Source organism: Pteropus vampyrus, unplaced genomic scaffold (assembly GCF_000151845.1).
Source record: "Pteropus vampyrus isolate Shadow unplaced genomic scaffold, Pvam_2.0 Scaffold384, whole genome shotgun sequence".
Classification (NCBI taxonomy): domain Eukaryota; kingdom Metazoa; phylum Chordata; class Mammalia; order Chiroptera; family Pteropodidae; genus Pteropus; species Pteropus vampyrus.
The window spans coordinates 1,115,965-1,143,569 of record NW_011889165.1 but is presented as its reverse complement, the minus strand read 5'-3'; the positions used below and the strand labels follow the sequence as shown (position 1 = coordinate 1,143,569).

Sequence of the window (27,605 nt, the reverse complement as noted above, 5' to 3'; positions counted from 1 at the left end):
CATGTAAGTGCAGCTCCTTCTGGTAATAGTGAGATGTGAGACCTAGAATACAGTCTATCTTGGCTGTTCCATGAGCAAGCGATTAATTTTGAAGGCAGACTTTCAGAACTTCATATTTTAGTAAGCTTGAAAGATAAGTGGATGAAAACAACCAGCAAAGAAAATATACAGTCTTTTCGGGTTTCAATCAGATATGACCCAGCATTTCTTTATTGTGCACATCCCCTTTCATTGAGCACAGAGGGCCTTGAACACGGTAAGGGTGAGGGAAATGTTTGTTAATTTTAGTTAAAACTGGATTCCTCCCAGTCAGGTGGCTTGAACCTTAAGACCTGTGTGAAACAGCGGAGGAAAAGGGAATAAGGAAAGGCACCAGGTAAAGCTAGAACGAGATCACTGTTTAATACACATAACTGGTTTATTATTTTGTTCAAAGCCTGTGAGGTGACCAGCCCAGAATGTGGCAGTAAACTATGCTGTTAATTCCACTTACATTTTCAGAGTTGGGATTCAGGTTTTCAAGTTTGTTCTGAGATTTTATGCAAAACATATGCAAATCGTAGCATTCTAAAAACCGGTCCTTCTCCCGGCCCTCCCCTAGTCAGAAACTAAGGAGGCTGGCGCACAGCCCGCCGGGCTTCTTCATAGAGTGGCGGACCCGGCAGAGGTGACGGGCCGGGGAGAAGGGCTGTCCCGGAGGCGGTCCCAGGGCGGAGCCTGGGCGGGGCCCGTGACGCGCGGTGTTGGCCAGCAGCCGGGCTGGACCTCAGCCTTTCCCCGCCTGGGGCCGCCGCCACACCATTGGTAGCTCCGCGTCTCCAAAAGGAGCCCTCCGACTCTTCACTGGGCCAGTCTGGCGCTGGGTGTTGGAGCTCTGCACAACTCCTGCTGCTCCCTGACTGGGATCCTTCCTCCCCAGAGTTTCGAGCAACTTTCCCTTTTCGCTGGCGCTGCGGTGGCTCGGGGACCGTGACCGCCGCAGGTAGCTGAACCCCGGGCCACTCCCTGCGCCTCGGCTGCGCGCGCGCGCGTCGGTCGCTCTCACTCTCTCTCTTTCTGGGTGCACACTGGGGGTCCCCCAGCTCTGCTCTGCGGGCGAGATGCCCCTGGGACACATCATGAGGCTGGATCTGGAGAAAATCGCCCTGGAGTACATCGTGCCCTGTTTGCACGAGGTCGGCTTCTGTTACCTGGACAACTTCCTCGGCGAGGTGGTGGGCGACTGCGTCCTGGAGCGCGTCAAGCAGCTGCACAGCAACGGAGTACTGCGGGACGGCCAGCTGGCGGGGCCGCGCGCGGGCGTCTCCAAACGGCACCTGCGGGGAGACCAGATCACGTGGATTGGGGGCAATGAGGAGGGTTGCGAAGCCATCAGCTTCCTTCTGTCCCTCATCGACAAGCTGGTCCTGTACTGCGGGAGCCGGCTGGGCAAATACTACGTCAAGGAGAGGTCCAAGGTAGGACGCGCGCGGGCGCCCTGCCGCTGCTGCAGCCCGCGGGGACCGGGGACTGGGGACATTCAGACTCCGTTGTCTGTCGCCTTCGCAGAGCTACGAGCGAACTTTAGTTTTTAATCAAGGAGCAAGAAAGAAGTCAGTCTGGTTCTACCCTCCCCCCCACCCCGCCCCGTCCCAACCTCCAGCGAAAATCCATGCCGAGGGCTGAGGGACTCAGGTGTATAATTATAATGACCTTCTGTTAACTTTGAAATAATGGCTCTGATGGGTGGTGCAAGCTGGACAAGCTGTGGCTTTTGGGTCTGATTTTAAGACATGCAGGTTCTCAACGGTCCAAACGACGGACAGGTTATTAGAAACCTTGTGTATGATCCAAAACACATGTGAACTCATGATCTTTAATGTCTACTTTAAAGCCACCGCATATTGCCCATCATTGATTTCAGAGAGGATTCCTAGGAAAGCACTCTTAAAGAATCTGGAGATAGTTGCAATTTTGCAATGTGGCGTTTGGTTTGTGGAGTTTGGCAGGTGTGGGAAGAGTTTAGCGTCTCTTCACTTTTGAGTGCTGCCTTTGACTTGTTGCACCCAGGACACTTAAGTCCATCTACTTGATTGTGAAAATTCCCGGTGCTGGGCCTGCACCATACCTTCCCTTTCCTAACTATTAGTTGATGGGGAAATTCACTTGAAACAACCGGTTAAGTGATCAGGGGAGGGTAGTCAATTACCTCCGGGAAGAAATCACGTTTTTGTTCCCATAGCCAGCAGTGACTCCCTTGGTGGCAATTTATCTTGGAAACATTTAGGTAGAAATATGGGAAAGTGTAGTACCATGACATTGGTGCATGTACATTACTTTGGGGGTAGTGTAGCTACTCAGCCTTTTCTACAAATGATGATTCAGCCAATTTTCCAGTGGCAGTTCCGAGCGTGATTTGCATTTCTTTTATTGTGGACTGGTCAGTGGGCACTCAGAACTGTAGGAAACTTTGAACACAGTGAGGCAAAACATACTAGAGTGAGAAGGAAGGTGAACATTCATCTATGGACCATTCTTTAACCATATATGTAGTATTTCTCATTTTAAGATTGATCCTGTGATAAAACGTACCATAGTCATCTCTTTTGTCCCATAAGCTGAGAGGAACACTCTTCAGACAGGGCAAGAGGCGAAGACTTGAAATGTATAGAAATGAAAGAGTTGGAGCGGGCAAATGGAGTAGAGGAGAAGATTGCCATACACCTTTCAAAATAGGAGGACATTGAACAGACTATCTGAAAGCATTGTTATCAAATAGACACAAAAAAGTAAATCTTGGAAAATGCCTTCTAATTTTTACTTTGATTTGCGGAAAATTCAGCATTAGCTGGACTTAGAAGATTGACATTAAAGTGTTTTTTTTTTTTTTCCTTTTTCTCCATCCTTTTGGTGGTGGATTAGAAAGCTGCCTTGATTAGTCTTGTTTCTGTACCTCACTTGTTTCTGGGGTGGGGTGGAGAGGGGAATGTCTAGCCTTCGTGTTGCAAAGGTGCTTGTAGCTTCAACCTGGAAGAGCAGTTTTTAAACTTTCTGTTAAACTTAGGTGTTAGGAATGGAATTTGCTTTGAGGAGGGTCAGAATTGATAGAGATCACTAACGTATTTGAACATTAAGTATTTTTACTTTATTTTTACTTAGCTTTGACTTAACAGTGGTAAAGTTTTAGGCTAGAATTTAACTCCACAAATTTAATGAAAAGTACTGTGTATGTCTGGGTAAGGAAAGAGAGATCTATAGACGTGATTTCTCAGTTTGGATTATGTTCTGGTTAGAACAAATAGCTTTTCAGCTAACTCTTTCAGTTAACAGAGGTGACTGTGAATGGAAAAGAGAAAATTCACCTTTTGCCACCGAAGAGACATCTGCCCGTACCTAGATTTTCCAGCTCACCTTTGGCTGTTTTGGCACAAAGCTCTTCGTTTCTGCCCTTTAGAAAAATCACCTCTAGAATGGGATATTCCATGCTCAATTAGAACCAAATGCAAATGAGGCTTATAGTAAATTATATTAAATTATAGTAAAAAAACTTTAAAGTTTAATTTACTTGTATATAAAGAAATCTCTTTAGTAATGTCTGTGGCCTTGGGTCTCTTGTTTGAAGTTTCTTATTAGAGTATTGCAGAAACACATTCCATTTCTATATGATTTAGTTCCCCTTTAACTTTATTTACTTCTTGTCCTTCAACTGCGTGCTTTACTGTGTGCTGCTTCCCAGAGTAGTGATATAAGACCCAATTTCCTACTACATCTTTCAGGTAGGTCTTCAGCAAGAACTGAACTTTTAAAAGGCAGAATATGTACGTTTATTTAAAGAATTTATTTGTAACTTTTTATTGTGAACATTTTCAAATATATAAATATAGAGGCTAAGTATAATGAGCTCCCATCACCTATTTTCAACAACTGCCAATACATACATTACTAGTTGTTTTTTAGGTATTTTAAATTTCTTGGGGTTATGCTTATTCATGTCTTGATCCTAATTAAATACTTTTTCCCCTGGATTTTAAAAGGTCACTGAATAATGTAATAATGCCCTTTATCTCAATGAAGCAATAGCAACAGCATTAGGAATAAAATAGGAAAAGGTACTGGAACTGAAATTGAAATTGTGCAAGAGTATGGAAAGAAATACTAAGGAGTTCCCCCTCCCTGCCAAGAAAGTTATTACGGGTCGGAATTGATCTACTTCACTTCGTTGGAGTAAAGTCCTAGGGTGCTGAAGACCCTCTGGAGACCGCGGTTGCCTGTAATGTAGTACAGCAATATGGCGCCCCCTAACTTCAAGCATGATCATTGCTTTCAGGCTGTCAAAAGGTTTCTTTACTTCCTTTTGGAGAATTTAGACCACATCCAAAATAATGGTTTTATAATTCGCTCCTTTTGCTTCGGCTGCCTAGATCTTGAAAATGACTCTTTCCCAGAGGATGTGTAATTTATAGAACCAAGAGTCCTTTTGCTTGAAGCATCTCACTGTAGACTCACTAGTTAGTAACCCTAATAATAGTAACTGCCTTTCGGTGAGCAGTTTGCTCTGTCTGGCACTGTGCTAATGAACACTTCACAAACACGATCTGTCTGACTTAGTCTTCAGAACCACAATCTTTAGCAAATTGAATGATTAAGTCATTTGCCCAAGGTCACGAAGTCAGTGGTAAGAAAAAGTTTATCACAAAGGTTGGGAGCTTAACCTTGTGGCTTTAGGCAAGTTGCTCCTTTTTCACCAAGTGTAAGATGAGGAATAATAACGTCTTAAAGCTTTTCAGGGGAAGGAGCATGAAAATAATGTGCATGAAATTCTTAGCAGGATGCTGGGCCTTCATAAATGTTCCAAAGCTGTAAATGGAAGCTTTGGGATTCTAACTCAGTTCCGTTCGACACCAGAGTTTGTGTTCTTGAGTGTGATGGTCCTTCTTTTCATCCTTTAATTTCTTCAGCAAGTGCTTACTCAGTGTGGGGTACTGTGCAGGGCTTAGGGATACAAAGGTGAACAGGCATAATCCCTGCCTCATGGGGCTTACATTTACTTATACTTTTGAACTGTAGGATCGTCTGGTTCACACTTGATTAATTCTCAAGCCTGAAAAAGAAAAAGGACAAACCCCAAATGTTGAAGTGGGTCAGTTAAGTACATTTGAAGAAGAAAGTGGAGTGCTGTGCTAATGTTTTCCTACTGTTATTGGCAGGAAAAGTATTTGTTAACAAGGTTGATTGTTAAAATCCCTGGCTGGATTAGGGGTTACGGGAGTCATGTTGTGAACAGACAGATCGAGCTTCCCCTGAAAACAATGAAGAAAAGTGATGAAGCAGCAACAAGTTATGAATTAAAAAAAATGTGTTGCAAATTAGTAGGTTTGTTCCTTTGCTGTTTAGCAATAACAGTTTTGGCCTACCTTTCTCATATGATGTCAGGAATGTCCATTACTCAGTGGAACATTTCATGGTTGCAAACTAAGCAAAAATAGGATAATGTATTTCGAAGATCAGGATCTCTCTCAGGACTCAAGTGCAGGAAATGTAGCTCTTGTTCACAGAAGACGGGAGCCATATACTAGGAACCAGAAGTCCTGAACATCCCTGACAGCTGGTGTGTTAGTTCTTTTCTCTGGTGCTTTATGGTCTCCATCTCTGTTTCTCTGCCGGTGCTCTTTATTTCTTCCCCTCCGTACTTTCTGTTCAGCTTTTGCTGCTGCACAGAGAAGCATGCTCAAAATGGCTGCCCACAGTGGCCAGCTCAGCTTCAGTTTGAGAACAATAGACGTTTGACCAACATTCTAGAATCTCTGTTTTCATTCCTTGAGAGAAAGTATGATGGTCTTGCCTTGGCTCAGGGGATGCTTCAGCTCTTGGTTGGAGTTGCTAGTGGAGCATATAGAAGCATATGGCACAAATAACGGTTGCCGGAACCCATGAGAAGTGCCGTTCTTAAAGCATAGGGTTTGAGGACTAGACACCATAAATGGTGTGTCTGCAATTAAAAGCTTAAAAGTCTGTGAATGAGATATTTTAGGGAGAGGAGGCACCGAGTTTGAAACTCTGGAACATCTTTCTCTAAGGATATAAGGGATTCCTATAAAAGGTTTTGTATTTAAAAATAACAGCTCTTGGAGGAAGGAGAATACAGCCTCAGTGACAGTGAAGCAAATTTCCCCGTTGGGTGGTTTCCATAGTGTTCGTTGTCTGTTTTGTTGAAAGACACTTGGGAACAAAGAAAAGAGGTAGTTGGTGTGTGCGTGTGTACTTTATAATTTTTTTTGGTTCAGTTTTGGGCCACTGGCCACTCTATCACAACTTTATTTGCTTGCAGTGGAATGGGAAATCGGGGTATCGATTCAATTTATTCATTGACAAATCATTAAATGTCTTGTACCGTGGTAGACCTTTAAGTGGATGGGGGAAGGAAGGTGGAAAGTGATTATAAAACCACCTAAAGAAGTTGAAAGTTTAGTGGTGTGAAATAGTTGTCACCAACTTTTCTTTCTCCTTTTCTAATTAAATATCTACTTTTACACTGATTAGTCATTTTCGTTTCTCTGGGCTTTCTTCAATTGCTCTATTTACTTGAAATTAAGTGACCAAAATAAGTGACCAAAACTATACAGGATTTTAATGATACAAGTTTTTAGAGCTAGAAAGATATCAGAAATCACATCTATCCAATTCCTCAATCATTCAGCAGTTTTTATATTTGGAGAGATGAGGTCTTGTGCAGTCCTTGAGAGAGAATTAGAGTGGGTCTTGGGGCTAAGCTAAACAGGTACTTTAATGGAAAGAGGTTAGCCTGGCTCAGGTTACTCTATAAGTTAGGTAAACTGGGACACAGGGTTGGTAGGTTAATTCAGCCTCATCAGCATTTTGTTTGGGATTTATTCGACAAATTATGTAGCCTATCTGTACATTCAATTTATGGGTATCATGAATTATCTCCCTTTCTGTCCTCACTCAGCCCAAAGCAAATTTGTAAATTCTTTCCTGATTCCTGACTCTGGCTAGAAACCCTTCAGATTTTGTAAATAACAAGCAGCCCTGCGTGTTTCAACTCCGGTCTGAAGACATACCATATATGGAAGACTTCTCTGATGAAGCTTAAAGGTGGGGGTGGAGTTTATCTCAAACCGGGCAGAGCGCATCTGAGAAGCATCTCTATGAACCCCTGCATTTGGCATTTCATTATAAAGCTCAGAGGGCAACTTGCCTGTGGGCTGTGTTTGCTTAGTTTGGCAAGACCTCTGATTTTGACTCACCTTTGCGGCCTCAGGTAAATTAAGTGACATTTAACCTGTGCCTATTGAATACTAAGGAGCAGCTTGCAAGTTAGCAGTAAGGAGAAGGTTATTAATTCATGTTTAATTAGTACAGCAACAGACTTGATAATTCCTTTGTAGCAGCACTTTGTAGCTGTTAACTAATATTGCTCCAAGAAATGGGTGTCATTTTTCTCTAGTGTTTGTCAAATGCACATGTTCTGACAGTAATGATAGTTCAGATGTGTTCTGCTGGGCAACTGCCAGGGGTGCCCAGCGGGTAGCTGCATCCAGAGGCGCTGGAATTGTAAATGCGACAGACAAATCATTTTTCGATGCCAGACTAAGGAATTCGGCTTTGGCAGATTGCCAGGAGCTGTTGATTTGGCTTAGATTCAAAGCTGTGTCTGTTTGCCAAGCGAGATTAGTTAGCTAGGTTCATTATACATAGGATTTGTACACCGTTTCCCTTGGTTATTTCAATCTTAAACAAGTATGGCACTTACCTTAATTTTGTATCTTCTTTTGATATTGGGATTTGTGGATGAGTTCCTGTGTTTGTTTTTGGTGAGCTGGTAGTGACTGTATATTTTTCAGCCCCTGCCCCAACCCAGTCCCAGCCTTACGGACACATTGGTTTGCAGTTGTGTAATGCAGGCTTTCAGATCTTGTATTGGAGTCATTCCGTACCTACTGAGTGTCCTCCATGTTCAGTACAATGTTAATATGTCCTTATTAAGTCAAGACAATCTGATTCTTTAGGAGATGCAATCGTCAATGTTTTTAAATTCCTGGTATGAATGTACCTATCTCATATTAAATATTGTTTTTCCTTCCAAAATGAGGCCAAAATACTATTAGCATATAAAAAAAAATTCCAAGACAAAGAATCAAAGAATATGATAGTACTCTTGATTATTTGCCAGTTAGAAGAAGACAAAATGAAAAACTTAATTCCAGGTGTCAGTGCCCTCTATTTTTGGTTCTCTGGGGGAACTTGAAGTTATTCTGAAGCATTCAGGATACTACACTTCTGTTCGAGTATTGCTTAGAAGTAGTAAAGATATACTGTTTTCGAATAGTCTGAACATCTTTGGAGCTTGCTCTGTGTTCTCCAGACGCATAGAACAAAAAATCTGCCTGTACCCCTCTCTTCATTTTCCCTCCCATTTATAATCATCTAGCTAGTCAGACCTGAGGGACTATTACTCAGAAATCAATACCCCACAGAAAATTGACTGTGAATCTTTTTTTTTTTTTTGATGTCTTCTTTCCTATTCTTATGGGTTTATAGGTTAATTTGAATGATTGGAGTGGGTAAAACCTTTTTAAAATACAAAATATTGAAGATTCAGTCAGGAACACGCAATATAATTGGTCAAAATATGGCCTATTTTATGCTGTTTTGGCTTTTTGTTTTTTAGGTTCACTGTGGAACTTCAAGTTTTTTCTTTTTATTTGGTAAACTAAATTTTGTTTTTATTTCATAATAGAAATACTTGAAGAGGAGAGTATTTTAAAGAGACTTAGTTTAACCACAAATGACCTGCCTTTGGTTCTCGTTCTCCCTGTAACCCGTTTTAATGTGTTTTTGTCAAAGTGTAAGTCGTCCAAAATCCAACTCTAATCATACAGTCTCCATGCTTAAAAAAAAAAACAACCAAAAACCGACCGTTCTCTCTCCCCATTGTCTACTGTACATACTGTGCACCGCTTAGCATGCCATTTAAGGCCCTCCACATCTGACCCCACCTGTCCCTGTTGACCTTTCTACACTTAATCTCCTGCTCACTGCCTTCCTTCCCTCTCAATCCCTGAAACTGTAGAACCGGATTTGCCAGGCATTCTAAGCTTCCCATTGTCTTCCACTCCTCAAAATCCATTTTAGTGCTTTCCCCATGCAGTCTTCCCCTCCGCTCCTTAGAATTCTGTGGGGGGCTCAATCCAGGCACCCCAGTACGTTTATTTCTTTGGCTGCTTACCCTGCACTTACTTATAAATTCCTTGCAGGCAGAGATTATTAAGTTAAAGATATATTTTTAGTGCCTCAAACCATCCTTTACAATTCATAGGTGCTTGTTGACTTAATTTCATCTTCAAAATGAACTTTGATTTCACAGGATGTTGGAGTGTAAAAAGAAAAAAGAAAAAGGTTTTATAGCGTGGTCTCTAATTCGATGTCAAGGTGTTTAAATATTTTATTACATTAACATACTATGAGGACCATCTCAAAGGAGGGACTTTGGCTTTGTAAAGATTTTCCCTTCAGTTTTGGAATTTTGTGCGTGGCCCTAGAAAGTCACAGCTGGATCCCAGGAGCTCATACATACAGGTCCGGCTCAGAGAAGCAAGAGGAGCCCATGGGCTGTGAGGCTGGAGTCCTGGCTGTCTTCTGGTCCTAGCTCAGCCCCTAGCAAGCAGCATCTCAGGACCTCAATTTCCACTTCTGTAGGAATGAGTTAATTTTTTATTTTTGTATTTTAACTTAATTTAGTCAATACCTACTAGCCACTAGCCATGGGTATTTCACTTTTTTTTTTTTTTTTTTTGGTCTCACTGTAGACAAGTCATTCTCTGAGCTTGATTTTCTTCATTTATAACATGGAGACGATAATAAATATCTACCTCAAAGATTATAAGAAATTAAATGAAAACTGAGACTAAATTTTCATCTGAGAGGACAAATAGGTGCTTTTGGTGCCTCTCATTGGATTTCCAAAGTGAGCCGACTACCACCAGTCACACCCCAGCGCTGACATGACAGTAATCCTCAGTAATGCTACAGAGTTACATTCGGAGTGTTTCCTGCCAGCTTTAGGAATCACACTGCCAAGCCTGTGCCAGAAACTGCCCTAGGAATTCCTCTCGCATTCTGCTCTACCCACCACCTCCTGTTCCCCGAATTACATAGTGCAGCTGACTCATTCCCCTTTACCTTTTATCATTTAGGTTGAGGCATTGCCCCTAACGCTTGGTTTTGCCACAATATAGCCGTAGTTCTCAAAGTGTGGTTGTCATCACCGGGAAACTTGCTGTAATTGTAAATCTTGGACTTCTCCCCAAGCCCAGTGAATTAGAAACTCACAAGTCCTCCAGGTGATTCTCATCCATGCTAACATTTGAGAACCACCGGATAAAATTAGTAAAATGGGGATGGTGCTATATCTTCCTACAGTTGCTCTATTATAGAGAAAAATAAGAGTTTATTCAATTGATCAGATCTGAGCTTATTCATCGCTAAAACAAACAAAAAAATGCATGTGTGTTTAGTTCATTTGGAATATTTTTGAGAAGAAACCCCATACCTTAACATGTTAATCATACACATACACATTTTTCTATTTGTACCAATAAAGTTAATTTTCCACAACCAGAATTGGAGTGAAATTTGGAACTGATTCTTTCCTGTTGTGTTGAATGGAGAGGAAAAATCTTGTTAATGACTGTAGAGCATTGCTTTCCTATGTGTATCTAATAGTCTTGCAAGAAGTGTGAGCTGAAGGCACCAGAAGAGCAAGAAAGAATCATAGTGATTTTGGATGAGCACAAACTGGAAAATAGTGCCTTGTGTGCAGATGATTCTCCGTATTGAACATCTATTATGTGAATACCACATAGCAGCCTAAGGCGGTTTCTGGCCCTCTAGGATAAGATGGCAGCCTGAGGGACGCCTGAGAAGGCAGAGGTGTGGGACTCTTTCTCGGGAATAGTCTACAGATGAATCCATCTTGACTGGAATCAGAGGTATGACCAAGTAGAGGTCAGAGAGTAGCTACCACTTGCCTTTTCCTACTTCTGCAAGGAAAGCTTTGATTTCCCAGTTAAGAGTTTGTGCCTGTGTTTGGTAAGCCACGATAATCATCTGAGAATCCTTTGCTGCATCATCTTGGAGTTGAAGGAAGACAATTTCAGTCACGGTTGCTCTGGAAATAACAGCACCTGTTTTGAGTTACCAATTTTTTTTCCTGATATTCAAAAAGTAGTGTTTAGTGATGGAAAGACCATGCTTAGGTCTATAATATCCTGTAAGTTACTTTTTGTGTCTGACTCTCATTTTGTAAAATGGGGCTTGTATCTATCTTAGAGGAACTTGGAGGCAATTAAATTAACCATTCCTGCCCCCTAGACTCACAGCCAGGCACACCTTTATTTCTAGTCCCCTTGCTGCTCCCTAAAATAGTTTATACATTTCTCTCAGGGGAGCTTTTTACTTTCTACCCCTCTAGAAGGTCTTCTAGGTCTCATCCCTCCTGTAAGCCACAGTGAGTCTATATTTGTTGTATTCTAATTAACATAATTTTAGCACGTTCTATATTCAGTAAATGCTAATTGATGTGGTAGTAGATAGCTAAGATGTTTCCTAAATAAGCTTTGCACCTAAACGAGGAAAACGAGGAAAATTTATCTCATCCCTTGCCTTCTCAAGAGAAATACACCTTTGTATTTCCTTTAAATTTTTTTCTTAAGTAGTTATTTATATTCTGACTTTGAAACAAGTCCGAAAACTCTGGCTGATGTTGACCTGAACTAATGAGGAAAGGTCCTGTAGAGGCTGTCTTCCTTCTGTAGAATCCGATGTGGGAAGAGCAGCCTGGACTAAGACTTGGGCAGACTGTTGACCAGTTGCATTTGAAGCAGATATGGGCCCTGCAGGGGCTGCAGAGAGTATGTAGTGGGATTGAGCAGTGGGAATAACTGAAGCAAAGACAACTTGGACAACTAGTGCTTTGCTGCAGGATTCAAGCTTCTTTGCTCCTTGTTTTTCTTAACCCCACCTCCTCACCCCTCACCCCTGGAGCTTTTAGACTCAATTCCAAGCACACTCATTTTTCACATTTTTGATATATTTTTGCATTTCGTGATTTTCTATCATTATGGAAAGGGTGATAGGTGAGGATGAGAGGGAGTCAGACACTTCGAGTAAAACCTGAAGATCTTAGTTCCCCCCAAACGGGATGAATGGTTTAATGTTAGACATCAGATAAGCTGTCCTGGTAGAGCATGATTTGATGATTAAGGCCTCCCACTCTGCAGCCAGACTTACCTGGGTTCGAAAATACAAGTTACCTAACCTCCTTGGGCCTCAGTTTCCTCGTCTGTAGCAATGGTTCCTGCCTCATGGGATTAGAGCAAATATTGAATGACATAATATTTGTGAAGCACATGAACCAGTGTCAGGCACGTAGTAAGCACTATACATATGTTTGCTCAGTGAATACATGTGCCTACTGAATTTCATGAGTTTTAATTCTAGCTGATTAACTTTGTGTCATTTCTTCCATTTGGTGGATATATTTATCCAAGTGCTGAAATGGAAATGGAAATATCAGATCTGGTTTCCTAGAAAGTTCTTTAACTTCGTTATTTTTGCAGCATAGTTGCAGTGTCCCACGTTAATATTCTTAAAATTCATTGAGAACTGCAGGCAAAGTTGTTTTCTTGGTTGCTCTCAAATATTGCTTCTAGGCATTTTTCATGATATGTTTTGATTGGTAACCTTTTTTTGTATGTTATCTATTAATAAAATCTTGTTTTACCGATTGTATTTAAGTTATCATGGATTCCCTAAAGTAACTGGAATTCATTTCAGATGAGAATTTAAAGACGACCGTACTCTTACATTCCTGCAGTCACATTCTTTTTTTCTATAACTCTTGGAGCCTTTAGAGAGTTACATGTTAACTTTTATTTTTCTGATAAGACTGTTTCTCACATTGAAGGAAATTAAATATTGTGATTCTCTACCCTCACGTTGCCTTAAGAATTACTCATGAATTTGTTTTTCTATATGAATAAGATAACTTCTAGGCCCATATGATAACTTTAGGGTTAATGACTTCTGAGAACGTAAGCGTTGTGACTCAGGGCACAGGATTCTGCTCACCTTCCTCCTCTGTAACCAGGAAATTAATTGAGATGATGTGTAAAGTGCCACCTGGCCTACATGGGTCCTCAGGAAATGGCAGCTGTTAGGATTTGGGGAAAGATGTCAGAATGGATATGGTTAAATGCCTCTCTTCATGTTTTTAACCCTTAGCCTGACTGATTTTTACTGATTTCATAATTGCAAGGAAGCCCTTATTCAAAACGTTTCTCTGGTGACTGGGGTAGTGAGGGGGGAGGGTTCTCCTGTGCCAGTTCCCTCCGCGGTCGGCTGGGTGGTGTGCTCGGGTGTGGGCTGACTGCCACCCTCACGCAGCGCACGTAGCCCTGTCACTCAGCCGTCACCCTGCTGGCCAAGAGCCAGGCCTCCCGCAGGAAGGGCTGCCTTCCCAAACCCAAGCAGCCTGTTTTGATATGTCGATGTTCCCGAGCCTGTTTACTACTGTGTTTAATTGTGGGGCTCTGGTTGAATCCCCTCCAAGGAGAGGAATTAACCACAATTCAGAAGGAATGGCAATAGTCTCTTAAATTCCTAGCCTCTGAGAGTTTCGGGGACTTCTTGGGGGAGGGTGACTCACTTAAGTTCATGCACCAAGTGCAGGATCCCTTGGAATAGAATCTTGATCTAGTACAGTTAGACTTTACAGGCCTGTGAATCCTCAGTAGTTTTATGCAGACTTGTATGTGTGTGTGTGTGTGTGTGTGCGCGCGCGCGCACGCACGCGTGTGTGAGCACGCGCACCAGTTTATTTCTGAGGGTGGGGGGTAGGAGCCCAGCTCTTTAATGAAAGAATCTCAAGGAGCTATTTTCACTGAGCTAGGAGAGCTAAATAGAAGGTCTCAGAGTCTTGGTAGTTGTTGATGGTGGTTTGGATGATCCTGAAGCTAGGACCAAGTTCATAGTTGAAAAAAACAAGGGCACTGATGAAAGGATCTACCTGAGGACAGGTTTTCAAGTGAAGATGGTATTTTTCCTGCCCTTCCAGGCAGCATGCTGTCACCTGACCAGGAGATGCTGGCCGACCCACTTCACCAAAGCCACTGAGAGTTGGTTGTAACTTTTTACTTTTCATTTTACGCATTACTGAAGTTCCTGCATTACAACAAAATTTAGGCATGGGGGCATGATTATTGTTCTGAATTGGAGGTGAGGTTCTGTGTGTGAAGCAGCGGTCTGGGTATTTAGAGAGGAGTTTTTAAAGTGGATTCAGGGCAAATGAGGAAGGCAGAAATAGTTTTCGGTATAGAAAGAGAATAGTAGAAAACATTTTAGTGAGTAACTTTGGGTTTGTTGAAAGGATTACAGTAAGTCCCCACTTAACTCCGTCAGTAGGTTCTGAGACTGTAAGCAAAACTACATGTAATGAAACCCATTTTACCATAGGCTAATGATGTAAACAAGAGTTAAGTTTCTACACATCTCGTCAACGTTATAGTGAAACAACGTTGAACGTTGAACGTAAGGATGCTACTCCTGGACACCCGCTGTGCTTATCTGATGGATACTTGACTGTCTGGTGTTCTGAATCTTCTGAATTGTCTGGTCAGACATTGAAACTTTGGGAAAGGGAATGTGGTACCTGGACACAGCTCATGTTGTTGCCCACCAAAAGCACATTTCCTATTTGCCCCTCATTTAGTTACATTAGACTTTTAAATTAGAGGCTCTTACCCAATAGGATCGATGTCAGACAAGATGCCAAGATAACTAGTGACAGTTTGCACAAAGTTTCCTACCTTTTTCTCTAAGCACCTACCTTACCTACAACTAATTTCTTTATGCCAATCTAGATGAAGTTAGGACAAATAAATAAAAATCCTAAAGTACTTTTTAGGTTTGTGCGTTGTTCATCATACTGAGAGCTTACTTTTTTTTGTTCAATTTCATATCAAGGATGGGACTGGCAGCAACGTGAACTTTGTTCAGTGACATTTTCTTGAAACTCTTTGAGAAAGCTTTGCACAGTTACCATCATCTTGTAAAGATGCCTTGTGAATATTGTACTGTAGGAATTTAAGTGACAACAGTGGTTCACGCAAGGTGTCCTTTAAGATTACATACCCCTGAATAAGGAAGCTGAGGAAAGGCTAAAGCAGTAATTCCAGTTTGCTTTCCACGTCCTCTGGATTTAAGTTACTTGCCTTTGCAGAGAATTTTTGGAGTTCTCTTCTTTCACTCCTTGTCCTAAATAGAAAATAATGGAAAATGACATTTTGGTTTAATTTATCTTTAGATTTTTTTTTTTTTTTAAAGAGCACAACTTGCAAAGATCATGCCTCTTCTGGTTCTTCTCTTACTCCAGCCTTTCCTGTGGTGTGCCTGCGTATAGCAGTTTGAATACTTAAAGATTTTTTTATTTTTGGTTTCTTCAAAAATAGGAAAACTTCAGTTTTAAAGCTGCTGCTAAGCATGTGTAGTGCCTCTGTTCCAGTTATTAAAACCCCCCACTCCCCGGAGATGAATCACCAGATGGAGTACCTTCCTCAGCAGGTGCCTTTATGAATCTGGGACATAAAGTGTACAACCATGTGGTTGCCTTGCTCACTGTCCACATTAAATGTATGTGTTAAAATATGTGCTGAACACAAACCACCAGGAAAATTACTCAGGAGTATAGCCTTTAGCACCTCCACACGCAGCTGATTGGAAACGTTGGCAAGTTTGTCACCTAGGCTGTTGTCACCCGAACATAAATTAGACCCATTTCTGGACAGAAAACTTCAGCTATTACATTCTGCCCTATGATGTGTTGCTTGCTGTTTTTCCACGCTAAAGTAGGTGTATAGCCTTGTGTGTTTCTTCTCAGCTCTTTCACATGTAATTCTCCGAGTAATTAGTGCCTTATGGTGAAGAGGGGATGGATCCTGGGTCCCCATCGCTCTGTCCAGAGTGGAAGGACCTGACGAGAGGGTGTGGTGGAGGCTTGTGGAATGTGGATGGCACTGAAGGGCGAGGCTGTGCCTTTGCACAGGATACGTCTCAGCCTGGTGAAGAGCTATGGAGAAGGTGCCCACTTATAGCTCGGGAGCTAATGCAGAGTAGCTCAACTTCTTAGGAGACCTCAGTGATCTCAAAATACGGCCTGATATATATATATTTTATGGCGGTAATTAAAAAAGTGGGGTACATCATATTCGGGAAAGTTTACATGCAAATCCAGTTTAGTTGTCTGCTACTCTCCTAAAACCTGAAGATTTTGTAATACACTGGGCTCTCATTGTAAAGGGTGGCAAATTCCCTGGTGTAAGCAGCATAGCACACACTCCGGAGTTCTGACACATACATACCTGCTTGGCTTCTTTCATTTATGTTAGTCATAAGTTCCAAAAGCTGTTTGAGTTTGCTAGCCCTGGTTTGGAGCTACAGAGCACTTAAGTAGAATCGGATCCCTGCAGGGGAGACATTGTGAAGTCCCACTTGAGGGGAACACAAACGTGCATATCATCAGCTTTAAAAATAGCTAATATTAAGCAGGACTAAGTGTGTGCCAGGCCTGTGCTAAGTATTTTACATAGAACATATCCTTCAATCCTCATAAACCCATTTTACAGATGAGGAAACTGAGATGTAGAGAGGTTATGTACAAGTTATTTTGTATTTAGGTTGTATTTTATTCAAAGTATGCTCTGCTCAAGACCATTCATAGTTCAAAACAAATTCTTACAAAAATTGGCTGGTATTTCTGCTTAGTGGTTAGAGGTCTAGCATTTGGCTGTGGACCAAACTACCAGCTTAAAGGTCACCCATCCAGACATGCCTTGAAGTTATATTATTCTTGACAAATTTTAAAAAGTGGATTCCCATTTATTACCAATTTCGCAAATAAAGCCAGACTTGATTAATATTTCAATTTGGTAAGTTAAAATTTACATAAAATACCACTTTACTATAACTTCAAGTCATACTAGTGAATCTGACTCCAAAGTCATGAGCAATACAAACTACATTTCCATAAAAATCTGGGTTGTTGATTGTTATTAGAAAACTGGAGGCTGGGGTGAGGCAGATGTACCCCCTTGCCACCTGTGGGTCGAAAATAATCGTCATTGCTGAATGGACACCGGAGGTCACCAACACCGGTTTTTTGAAGTGGTTTATACGTGCAAGCAAGCTGTGATTGGTTTCAATCAGGAGCGCTCCGTTTAGGCTTTGGAATGGAAATCTCGGACTTTCACTTTTCAACTTTACCTTTGAGATTGCTGAGATATGTTTTTTTATGAAGTCAGCTTACCAAGAATTCTAACAGAACCACTGTTTTCTTTTCCATGTGTAGCATTTGGGGAGCAGATTTTGTTACTTGGATTTGGCTGTTAAAATTCTGTATATCTGTGTATATCTTCAAAGAATACATACACGTTTCCTGCCTGAACGTGGCCGCCTCAGTGTCTAGAGCACATATCTTTGGTCTAGAGCCAGACTGAAAGCCTGGGAGGAGTTCATCCCTCTGCTCTTTTTCCTTTGGCTACAGAGCTATGGAGAGACCCCTGGGATGGTGGGAGGGAGGAGGTCCATGGTGAGGTCAGAGGGAAGAATGGCGAATGCATAAGGGGACATGGGGATTTATCTGTACATCCAACAATAGAACTATAAGACTATACACTGTATGTGCTTTTGTAGATCACGCTAACATTTCAGATATTAATCCAGTCAGGAAGTTTTGGCAAACAAAAAGTCTAGAGTAAATGAGACATCTTCCTGATTTGTGTTTAGTGTCATTACTTGGCATATTCGTCACATGATTATTAAATACTCTGGCCCTGTTCTGAAGCATTCTCCTCCTTTATACACTCTAAATCCCTTGTTGGGCTTGATGAGATTTAGGTAGCAACTCTGTCGACCCAGTCAGTTTCCGGGGTTTGTTTCTGCCCCGTGCACAAATTGGCACAGAAATGAGTGGCTAGTTATTGACACGACTCCTTGCTTCTGAATGCATCCTTAGCGTCCTGGTTTTAGACTGTGCCAAAGACCAACGAATAATTGGGAATGTACCCAAGCCAAGACCCATCTCCTATGGCCGTTGTCCAGAAAACACTGATAAAATTGGCTTTATGTAGCTTCAACAGGCCCACTGAAGCCCACGATGATTTCCTTCCATTGTTTCAAACTTGATGCCCTGGCTTCAGGAACCAGGAGAAAGAGAGTAAAAGTTCATTCTGGCCAGAGATATTCTCTCTGTTCCTTTCCCTTAAGGAGTCAGATACTTTGCTGACATTAAGAGGTTTTGTCCAAATGTTAAGTCCCCTGGAATGTGCTAGCTCTTTCTCTGTGTGTGTTTTATAGATGGAACAATTCTTCGAGGATGTGCTTTTGTGAGTTTGTATCCATTTTTTTTTTCAATATTTTAATCTAAATTGAGTCCTGAGGTAGATACCTACTTCATAATGCCCCAAAGAACTGTTTGTTGCTTTTTCTGTGGTTGATGCTTAGACTGAGTCTTTATATCTTCTTGGACTGTCCCAGGCCATATAACCCAAGCCTCTCTTTAGAGAAAAGAAACTGAGCCTGGGATCACACAATTAGTTGCAGAGTGAACTAGATGGCAGGCATCCAGACCACTGACCTTTTCCTTAGAGTTGAGCCGTTTAAGAACATGTTTATGTAGCATTATGTAGCTTTTTCTTTCCAGGGTTTCACAGTGGGAAGATGGTAGGGAATTCAGCCTATAATTATTTGGGGCTTAAATGACTTTCATTATTGGCTCAATGGTAGCTCTTAATACATCCTAATAGATGCTTCCAGGGATGGGTAATTCCCTCGTCATTATAGGTGACTTCATTTATCTCTTCTTCTCCAGCTAGGGCCATCATTTCTGTCTGCTACCCATCACCTATCCCTAAGCCATTCTTTGTTTGGCGGTAGCATCATTTGTTAAATCTTGATTGCAGTAGCCTCAAAATTCCACCTTCTGAAAGATGTTTGGGCTAACGGCCTAATTTTAGCCCTAAGGTGACATTGAATTGACATTTTTGATGTTCAGAAGCAAGGTGTGGGGATTGCTAGCTTCATGGGGATATAAAGTTTGGTAGATCTGGCGATTTAAACTTTAAGATCATTGCAATGCCAAGTTACCATTCAGCCTTATTATTGTTCTAGAGCTACGGTGTTTTATGAAGTTGACATGCAATGTGTGGTGAAGCCTTTAAAGTGACATGCCTCGTTCACATCTCTGTGCTACCACTGGGAGTGACTTGGCACCCACATTGATTCATTGAGCTATTCTAGTGTATTGGTTTGGGCCTCTACGTGACTGATCATTTTACCAGTGAAACAACCCTGCCATTTATAAAGCAAAATTCGAACTGGATCGCTACATGTATATTTGAAGATAGGTGTTTAAAATGACAGAAATCTCTATTGATTTAGTAAGTTTACTAAAATGTAAACTCACTCTTTAGAGGAGTCATTCAATAATTCATTCATTTATTTATATGCAGATTTTAAACAGACACCTTCTGTTTCAGGCACTGTTCTAGGCATTAAGAATATGTCAGTGAACAAACAAAGAAAAGTATCCTTTTCCTCATCTTATGTTGCCAATTCCTGCATATATCTCATCCCTGTAAAAATGTTTTAGAATTATGGCAGTATCCTGTGAGAACTAGCTTTTTTGCTTATGATTTTCTACTCCTTGCTATAATCTCTCCATGGAACAATTGCTGGTTTGTTACCCTCATAATAATAATTCTCTAATATTAATTTTCAGTAGGATTTTTAGTATGGCTTTCTGCTTTATTCTTCCACCTGGCTGATAAAAGTAGCACTTGGACAAAGGAAGAGAACTTCAGATTATCATCTGATTTGATAATTATCAGTAGGAAGATGACAGGCATTGAGAAACACATTAAGATGTGTCTGTGGTTTTATCCATAAACCAGGCCTGACTGTGTCATCTCCGGGGGTCCCCATTCTGCGGGTTACAGACCAGTACCTGTCTGTGGCCTGTTAGGAACCGGGATGCACAGCAGAAGGTGAGCGGCGGGTGAATGAGTGAAGCTTCATCTGTATTTGCAGCTGCTCCCCAGCACTAGCATCACCGCCTCAGCTCCATCTCAGATTAGATTCTCATAGGAGCACTGGTCCTTGGTGCCAAAAAGGATGGGGACTGCTGCTGTATATGAACAAGTTGGAACACAGCTTCCCATTGACCCTTCCCTCTTCCTTCTTTCCTAAGCATTTTATTGAGCAAGCCTGACCTTTTCCTCCTTGGTGATTGGTTCCTGCTTCTTTATAAATGCAAGTATCTTGAGCCCTTGTTCTAGGATTGCAGATGATTTGGTGATTCAGGAACACATGTTAAACGGGCATAAACTTTAAACTCCAAACCTAGCGATTCTGATTTTGTGGGTCTAAGGTGGGAACCTACAACCTGCATTTTCAAAAAGGAGGTCTGGAGAAAGGAGGGGCATCCTAATGCCGACGTAGATGGGTTACTTTCTAAAATGTTCTACGACTGTGGAAATATTGTTGAACCACTTTCTACCAGGCTGAGCCATAGGTATGACTTGGCCGTTAAATCTTATATGCTGAAAAGTCCAAATTTATATACTGTGCATGCAATTAAGATGCCAGCAGCCACCTATAAATGTTGATAGTACTGAAGGATTCTCTATTACCTAGCTGTTCACCAGTGGGAGAAGATCGTCTCAGTTTTGTTAACCAGTTTTCTTGGGATTTCTCCTTAGGCAATGGTGGCTTGCTACCCAGGAAATGGAACAGGTTATGTTCGGCATGTAGACAACCCCAACGGTGACGGCCGCTGCATCACCTGCATCTACTATCTGAACAAGAATTGGGATTCCAAGGTACGTTGGAGTAATGAGAATAGAGTATGGGGTTAGAAACTAGAGGAAAAGAATTGACGTGACTTAGAGAAGAGTTTGGAGTTCATAATTCCCACTGATGAATCTTTTTTATTTCATGCTTTCCTCCCCTCCCTCAATATTAGCACTAAAGTTGATGGGATGAAAATAATAGATATGAAGTTAATTTGATGAGGAGTAGGTAGGGTCATTGTTAGTTATTAGGATATGGGAGAAATGATTGATGAAGAGAAGGTAATTTGTTATTTTAGGATTAGGATTATTTTAGGATTAGTCTAGTCCAGAGCTGGTGGGACTCTAAGTGTAGAATAAGATGTACATTTTTCCCTTCCAGCAGCAACACTGAGAGAATTCTACAAAAATAGAACTGTAGGATATAAAATCACCCTCAAGTGAGGTTTCCCACACAATCCTCTCTCTGCATGATATATCTCATTGGTGGCTGCTTGCCATAGCTTACTATGGTTTGTGAATGCCAAAGGCTGTATGGCTTATTTTTGTATTTCTGAACATATAGATAGATAAAGATATGAAGTCTGGTTCCACGCTTACAAACATTTGTCTAGAATTTGTATGCTTTTAGAAAGCTAAGGAAGATTTAGGAGTCTGAGAAGTCAGAGAACTTTTCAGGCTTATTTGGCTTTTGAACCTTCTGCATCTCTATTTCCTGTTCGTTAGGATAGACGCAGGCCATCATAAAGCTAGGATATTTTATCTGGGGTCAGAAGAACTAAACCTGGGAAATCAGTGAATCAGTGGCAAGGCTTGTCACTTCTCCCTGTTTGGTAACATGACTAGAATATATCCGTCAGTTGTCTTTTAAAATCTTGGAAGGTGGTGTTATAGGAGAGAGAATAAAGTTGTCAGGTCAGTGATAATAAATTACAAAATAGAAAATCAACAAATACTTGCATGCCTGATAGGACTGTGCAGGAAATATTGGTGTGCGAGGCCGGAATTCTACCCTGCTATGGTAATTCTAGTAGGACAGATTGGGCATACATGTAAAATGAACAAGTAATTGAAGGAAGAGAGTGATATATGTAATAAAAGGTACAGATAAGGTGGTTTGAGAGTTCAGAAAAAAGAGTATGTCACTTCCAACTAACAGGGTCATATAGGAGCTGGGGGAGTGCAGAGGAAAGCTGTACATTCCAGTCAGAGGGGAAGTTATGTGGGATGGTTATCCTAGGAAGCTGTTCAGATTAGATTGAGCCATGCGAAATTGCTGGGGTTTTTGTGTATAGGTCAAAATCAGTTGAATATTTGCAATTCTGTATGATTTGATCTAATAGGACTCCATTTCATGTCCACGGGCTTCGTGATTGCGGGGGTGGGAAGGCGTCCTTTGGGATGTAGTGAACAAGGAGATATTTCTAGCCAAGTCTGAAATAAAAATGAATATAAAGTATGAGGCTGAAGTAACTATTTGGGGGCAATATATACTTAGAGTGGAGGTTGGAGATGGCTTTGTCTGAAATATCATTGTTAATTAACTATGCGTGACTCCAGGAAATAATGTACCTTTTTTGTGGCCCTCAGGTACACGGTGGGGTCCTACGGATATTTCCAGAAGGGAAGTCATTTGTAGCAGATGTGGAGCCCATTTTTGACAGACTCTTGTTCTTCTGGTCAGACCGAAGGAACCCCCATGAAGTCCAACCTTCCTTTGCGACCAGGTAATAGCCTAGGCCATGATTCCTCTTGAGAAGATTCTTGTTCAAACCTCAGTTTCCAGAGAATTCTCTAAACTTGTGTCCTGTGCATATGAGGGAGCAACCACACCCCAAAGTTGATAGCAAACCTGTTTGGAGTCAAAAATTAAAAAGGAAATTTTGTATTCTTTAGTATACAAAATCTAACATCACTTTAAACTATTAACAAATTGTTTTCCGTTAGGTGAGTGTATTGGATTCCAAATTTCCCAGAGTGATTTTCTCTTCTCTCTTTTCATCCACATCCCTCCTTTAAAAAACCTAAGGTTGAACTAATTCTAGAGAATGTTAGCTACCACATATCAGGAATTCTGTCTGATTAATTCTGGATGAGTTTACGAGTTGCCAGTTGCAAGCAGAGAAAGAATCTGCAGAAAAGAAAGAGGAATTTGTTCTGACTTCTATTCCTTTTTACACTTTCCTTAGCGTAAAATTGGTTTGGGCTCACTGTACTGATCATATCCGAACAGCTGGATTCTTAAAAATCCTTTCCTTAGCTCACGCTTGGAGAGATTTTCAGGGTAACTGAATAACCAAGTGTTGTTTAGTATTAATCTAGAAACTCTTGATATAATCTTAATTTTGGGTTCTGCCTCTCATTGGCCTTTGCTTATGGCCAAAGCTGTCAACCAGACAGTACTGGAGTGCTGTGGGTAATGCTTGAACTGGGACTAGCAATTGGGGGCAGAGGGTGAGAACTTGAGTTGAAGGATAATTACTAAACCTTAACAAGCCTAATTAAATTAAAATCACATGTGTAAAGTGGTTAAGATTTATACGCGTCCCCTTCCAGAAATCACAGATCTGAGCCCACACAGAGTTGCATATTAAATGTCAAATTGGAATGCGCCCTAGGTGACCAGGTAACAAATTCAACCGCCAAAACCTGCCTGTGGCTTGTTTGATAGGGTTCTACGATTGGATCCTGTCATTTGTTCCAGAATTCTTTTGTTATTCCTCAGTCCCTTGATGGCCGGAGTCACAAGGGGAACGTTAGCAAATGCTGATGGGAAGCCCTTGAAAAAGTCGAGTGCGAGTGCTATAGAAATTCCAGTAGCTAATAATAATCATAAAATGAAACTTTTTGAAAACTCGGGCATGAAAGGATTCCTATTCCAGTCCAGCCTGTAGATGGGATAAAGCAAATTGATGAGAATGCAGTAGAAAGCTCGAAGACATCATCATTCTGTTGCATCTTTGCCTCAGTGTCCCAAACTAAAGGAAGAAAGCCAAGAGTTTTAAGTGTCCTGTCATTTAAATAAATTATTCTTCGCAGCTTCACTTAGATGTCACCTCTTCTTCTCTGTGTTCTCCCCAACGACTTGGGTCTCCCAGTCTTTAGCAGAATGATTCCCTCTTGGTCTTTTCTGTGTGGGTCATCTTGGCTTGTTATATAATTTGTTAAATCGCCTGTCTCCCCAGCTAGAGCATGAGCTCCTTGAGGAAGAGGCAGATATATTCACATGATCATTTGATTTTCCACTGCCCACTCTAATGCCTGGTGCATACTTGGAATTCCTTCCGTGTTCTATCACATTTAAATAGAATTGAAACCAGAGAAGTTTATTTTAAATTAAAATTGGGATGGACTTCTAATACTAGGGGAAAACTTTAAATGTTGGCTTTACAGAGGACTCTGAAATGAGATTTCTAGTAAGTATCTTTTTATTTTTTGGTAGTATTTTTTAACCTCTTTTCTTTTATCTCTCTGCTTATCTTTTACAGATATGCTATGACTGTTTGGTACTTTGATGCTGATGAAAGGGCAGAAGCCAAAAAGAAATTCAAGAATTTAACTAGTATGTGTTTGATAATTTTCTGTGACTTTTCATTGAATCAATCCATGACTTTTATTCCAAATTTTTATATATATTCTAATCTACTCTGTTCACTCTCAGCTGCGGCTTAGCTTCATATATAATGGCATCCTGATGGGCTTCATCCTGAAACCCTGGCCTTAGCTCTGCTGGAAAAAATCAGAAAAAAATGCAAAGGGCATCCTTTGTGAATGCCCACTGATTGCATGACAGTTTCTAATAGATGGGAAATTGTTGACTTTTTATCATTAGTGTTCACCCATCAAACATAACGTTAAATTTTGCCCATGATTTTGGTACATTGCAAAGGAAATACATTAGAACCCAGCTATAATGGTTAATTTTTATATTGGTGTGGGACTGTGACTCTCAATATAAAAAATGGACTCATGTCTTATAAAGTGAATATGACAACACCATTCCTGTCCCTTCAGCTGGTACTGTAAGGCAGCATTTCTCAAAATATGTTGCATTGAGAATACTAGTCTTGTCACTCATGCCAAGGCAGTTTGTGAGAAGGTAAATTCCTGGCCCCTAAAATGTGGGAAGTGTTACATACTCTATCCCTCTCTCAAAGAGTCACAGTGCTCACTGGCGTATTAATCAAGAAAAATTAATCTAAGAAATCCTACAGTATAGACATGTGTAACATTGCCTAACTCATGACCCATTTGGACTATATACCTATCAAACATCTACAAAAACACATTTTGCTAAGTCCTATCAGGAGGCACTCTGCTCAACTTTGTTCTGTAAGTTGGGAAGTATTTACTGGAGGCTTTTTGGATGACGTTTGTGACATGACATTGATCTGATCCAGCTCCTTACCCATTTCATTTTATTTTCTGTCTCCAACCCAGGGAAAACAGAATCTGCCCTCACTGAAGACTGACAGTCTCTGAAACCACTGGCCTTTATTCATTTTAGCAACGGTTCATGAATCCCTTTAAGAGTTGAGATCCAAAGAAGGCCTCTTCAGTGACACGGTGACAAGAAACCCCCCTGCTGCTTGCATCATTCATATCCCTGTCTTGCGAATGGTACTCTGTGTTTTCTTGCCAAGACTGTATCTACCTGCAGACACTGTCTTTGCCAGATGAACTCATTTGCTAACTCCAAAAATACCTGCAGACAACCTCGCTGGCCAGTGATTTAACTGATAGATTTGGTAATACTATCAAAACGAGAGCCCGGAAGCATGGGCGAGGGAATGAATCTTACTTGCACTTTATGTATACCTCCTAATTTGAAAGGAGGAGGTTTGCAAAGATGAAAAAGAAAAAAAAAGAAAAAAAAAGAAAAAAAAATGGTGACGGATGTCATAGAGAGGCATCTTTGAAGACTTAATAGCAAGAAACGGAGATTTGTGTCATTTGAACCATTTCCAGATGTTCTTAATCCAGGGCTGTTGGAGTTTCTGGAGAATTATCACAACATAATGACATTATTACCTCTAGAAAGGGCTGCTGTCATGGTCATCAATTTATAAGTGTCCTGTGAGTAGACACTCCTTTTTTCTGGTCCCGTAGGCTGGACTCTGCCTCTGCCCCGTTTTGCTGAAAATATGACCTTCTGATTAAAAATGACATCATTTATTTTCTTTTTTCACTTTTACTTGGAGAACCTAATTCCTCAGAGGCAAAAACTAGACATTAATTGTTTTGGTTGCTCTGTTGGAATGGAATTTGTGTTTAAAATCAAAGGGAAAAATGTCTGCCAGGTCGTTTAGAGTCAGCAGCCTCTGATGATGATGACGGTGTTGGAAGACCTGGGTGTACTGATGTACCACAAATGTGCGCACCTTGAGCAGTTCGAGAATGGAGAGGGAATTGGAAATGTGGGCACTCTCATTTTTCAGTTTTCTTTTCTAATGAGTTCATCCTTCTTTAGCAAAATAAGAAAATGAGAAAAAACAGGGTGCTATATTTTAAAAAGGAAATGGAAATAAAACAAAAGTCTTGAAAAGCCGTGTGAGTTCTTTCACATTTTCTACCCCTAGTTGCCTTTTTCAACAGACTTGACTCTCCACTGTGTTTGGCAGTGTGGCCAGAATCGTGAATTTGCTAGAACTGTGGAGGATTCCACTACTGCAGTAAGCACAGAATCCACTGCCTAAAGAACTCTTATCAGTGCCTATTTTATGAAAGTTACCCTTCTTGGTTTTCAATTCCATTTTCATATTTTAAAAATCCCTTTAATTTCTTGCTTGAAAATCTCGCAGACATTAAAGAGGCAGAAATACTTTGTCATTTACAGATATATAGACTTTCCAAGAAAAAATTTTAGTTTTTTCCTTTTCTGGTTTTAGAAAATTTCCAGACAAGACTTGCCTTCATTCTCATAATTGCTCTTTTTTTTTTTATAGTACTGATCACGAACTAACTTACTATGTAATTTACTTATTTATTATGATTATTGTCTTTTATCCTTTCTCTGGAGTGTAAGCACGAAGAAGACAGGGATTTTGTATGTTTTTAATCAATGGAATGTATTCCCAGCACCTAAAATAGTGCCTGGCACACAGCAAGGGCTCAGTAAAATGTTCATTGAATAAACTCACTCTCTTACCTTAGCATTTCAATGGTTTGATTAATTTCCTTCACCTTTGGCGGGAAGGTCTCACTAGAATTTTTGCACACACATCTTTCATTGTTGACTTATAAATTTAAGCTAATAGTTTAGAAAGCGTTGGTCATTGCATCATTTCATATTTGTTTACCTGTTTGAACAGGTCATTGGCTGCTATGAATCTGAAAATTGAACAAAGAAGAATTCTGCCCTTCGGTGTATTGGAACTGTAGGTTTAACATACTATTAGCTTCACGTAGGAAAGAGCACATTCTTCCTTTGAAACAATTTTGAAAAACTTTATTAAGAGAGAAAGAAGATTGTATATTAGAAATTTTGTTTTCTATAAAATTGTAATTAAGTTTTTTTTCCATGATTACTAATGTCATGAGAATGACTGACTATATTCTGAAGGAATATAATGTCATTCCAATGGTATATCTTATATCTTTCATCTCAGTCTATATTTTGACTTGCCAAAAGATCGGACCTCTTATGCCTTGCTTATTTCTTCCAGACGAATGTCCTATAAACTAATAAACTATATACAAAATCAA

The 27,605-nt window shown here is 40.7% G+C and overlaps 1 protein-coding gene across 1 annotated transcript; it reads left to right on the top strand.

Annotated features, from left to right (window-relative positions):
• Positions 1-760: 760 nt before the first annotated feature.
• On the top strand, positions 761-27,605 carry EGLN3 (egl-9 family hypoxia inducible factor 3). The gene is made up of 5 exons (XM_011380014.2): positions 761-1,457; positions 20,811-20,930; positions 22,491-22,627; positions 24,389-24,462; positions 25,341-27,605. Exons 1-5 carry the CDS (start codon positions 1,101-1,103, stop codon positions 25,370-25,372), a joined length of 720 nt encoding a protein of 239 aa, XP_011378316.1. The 5' UTR covers positions 761-1,100; the 3' UTR covers positions 25,373-27,605.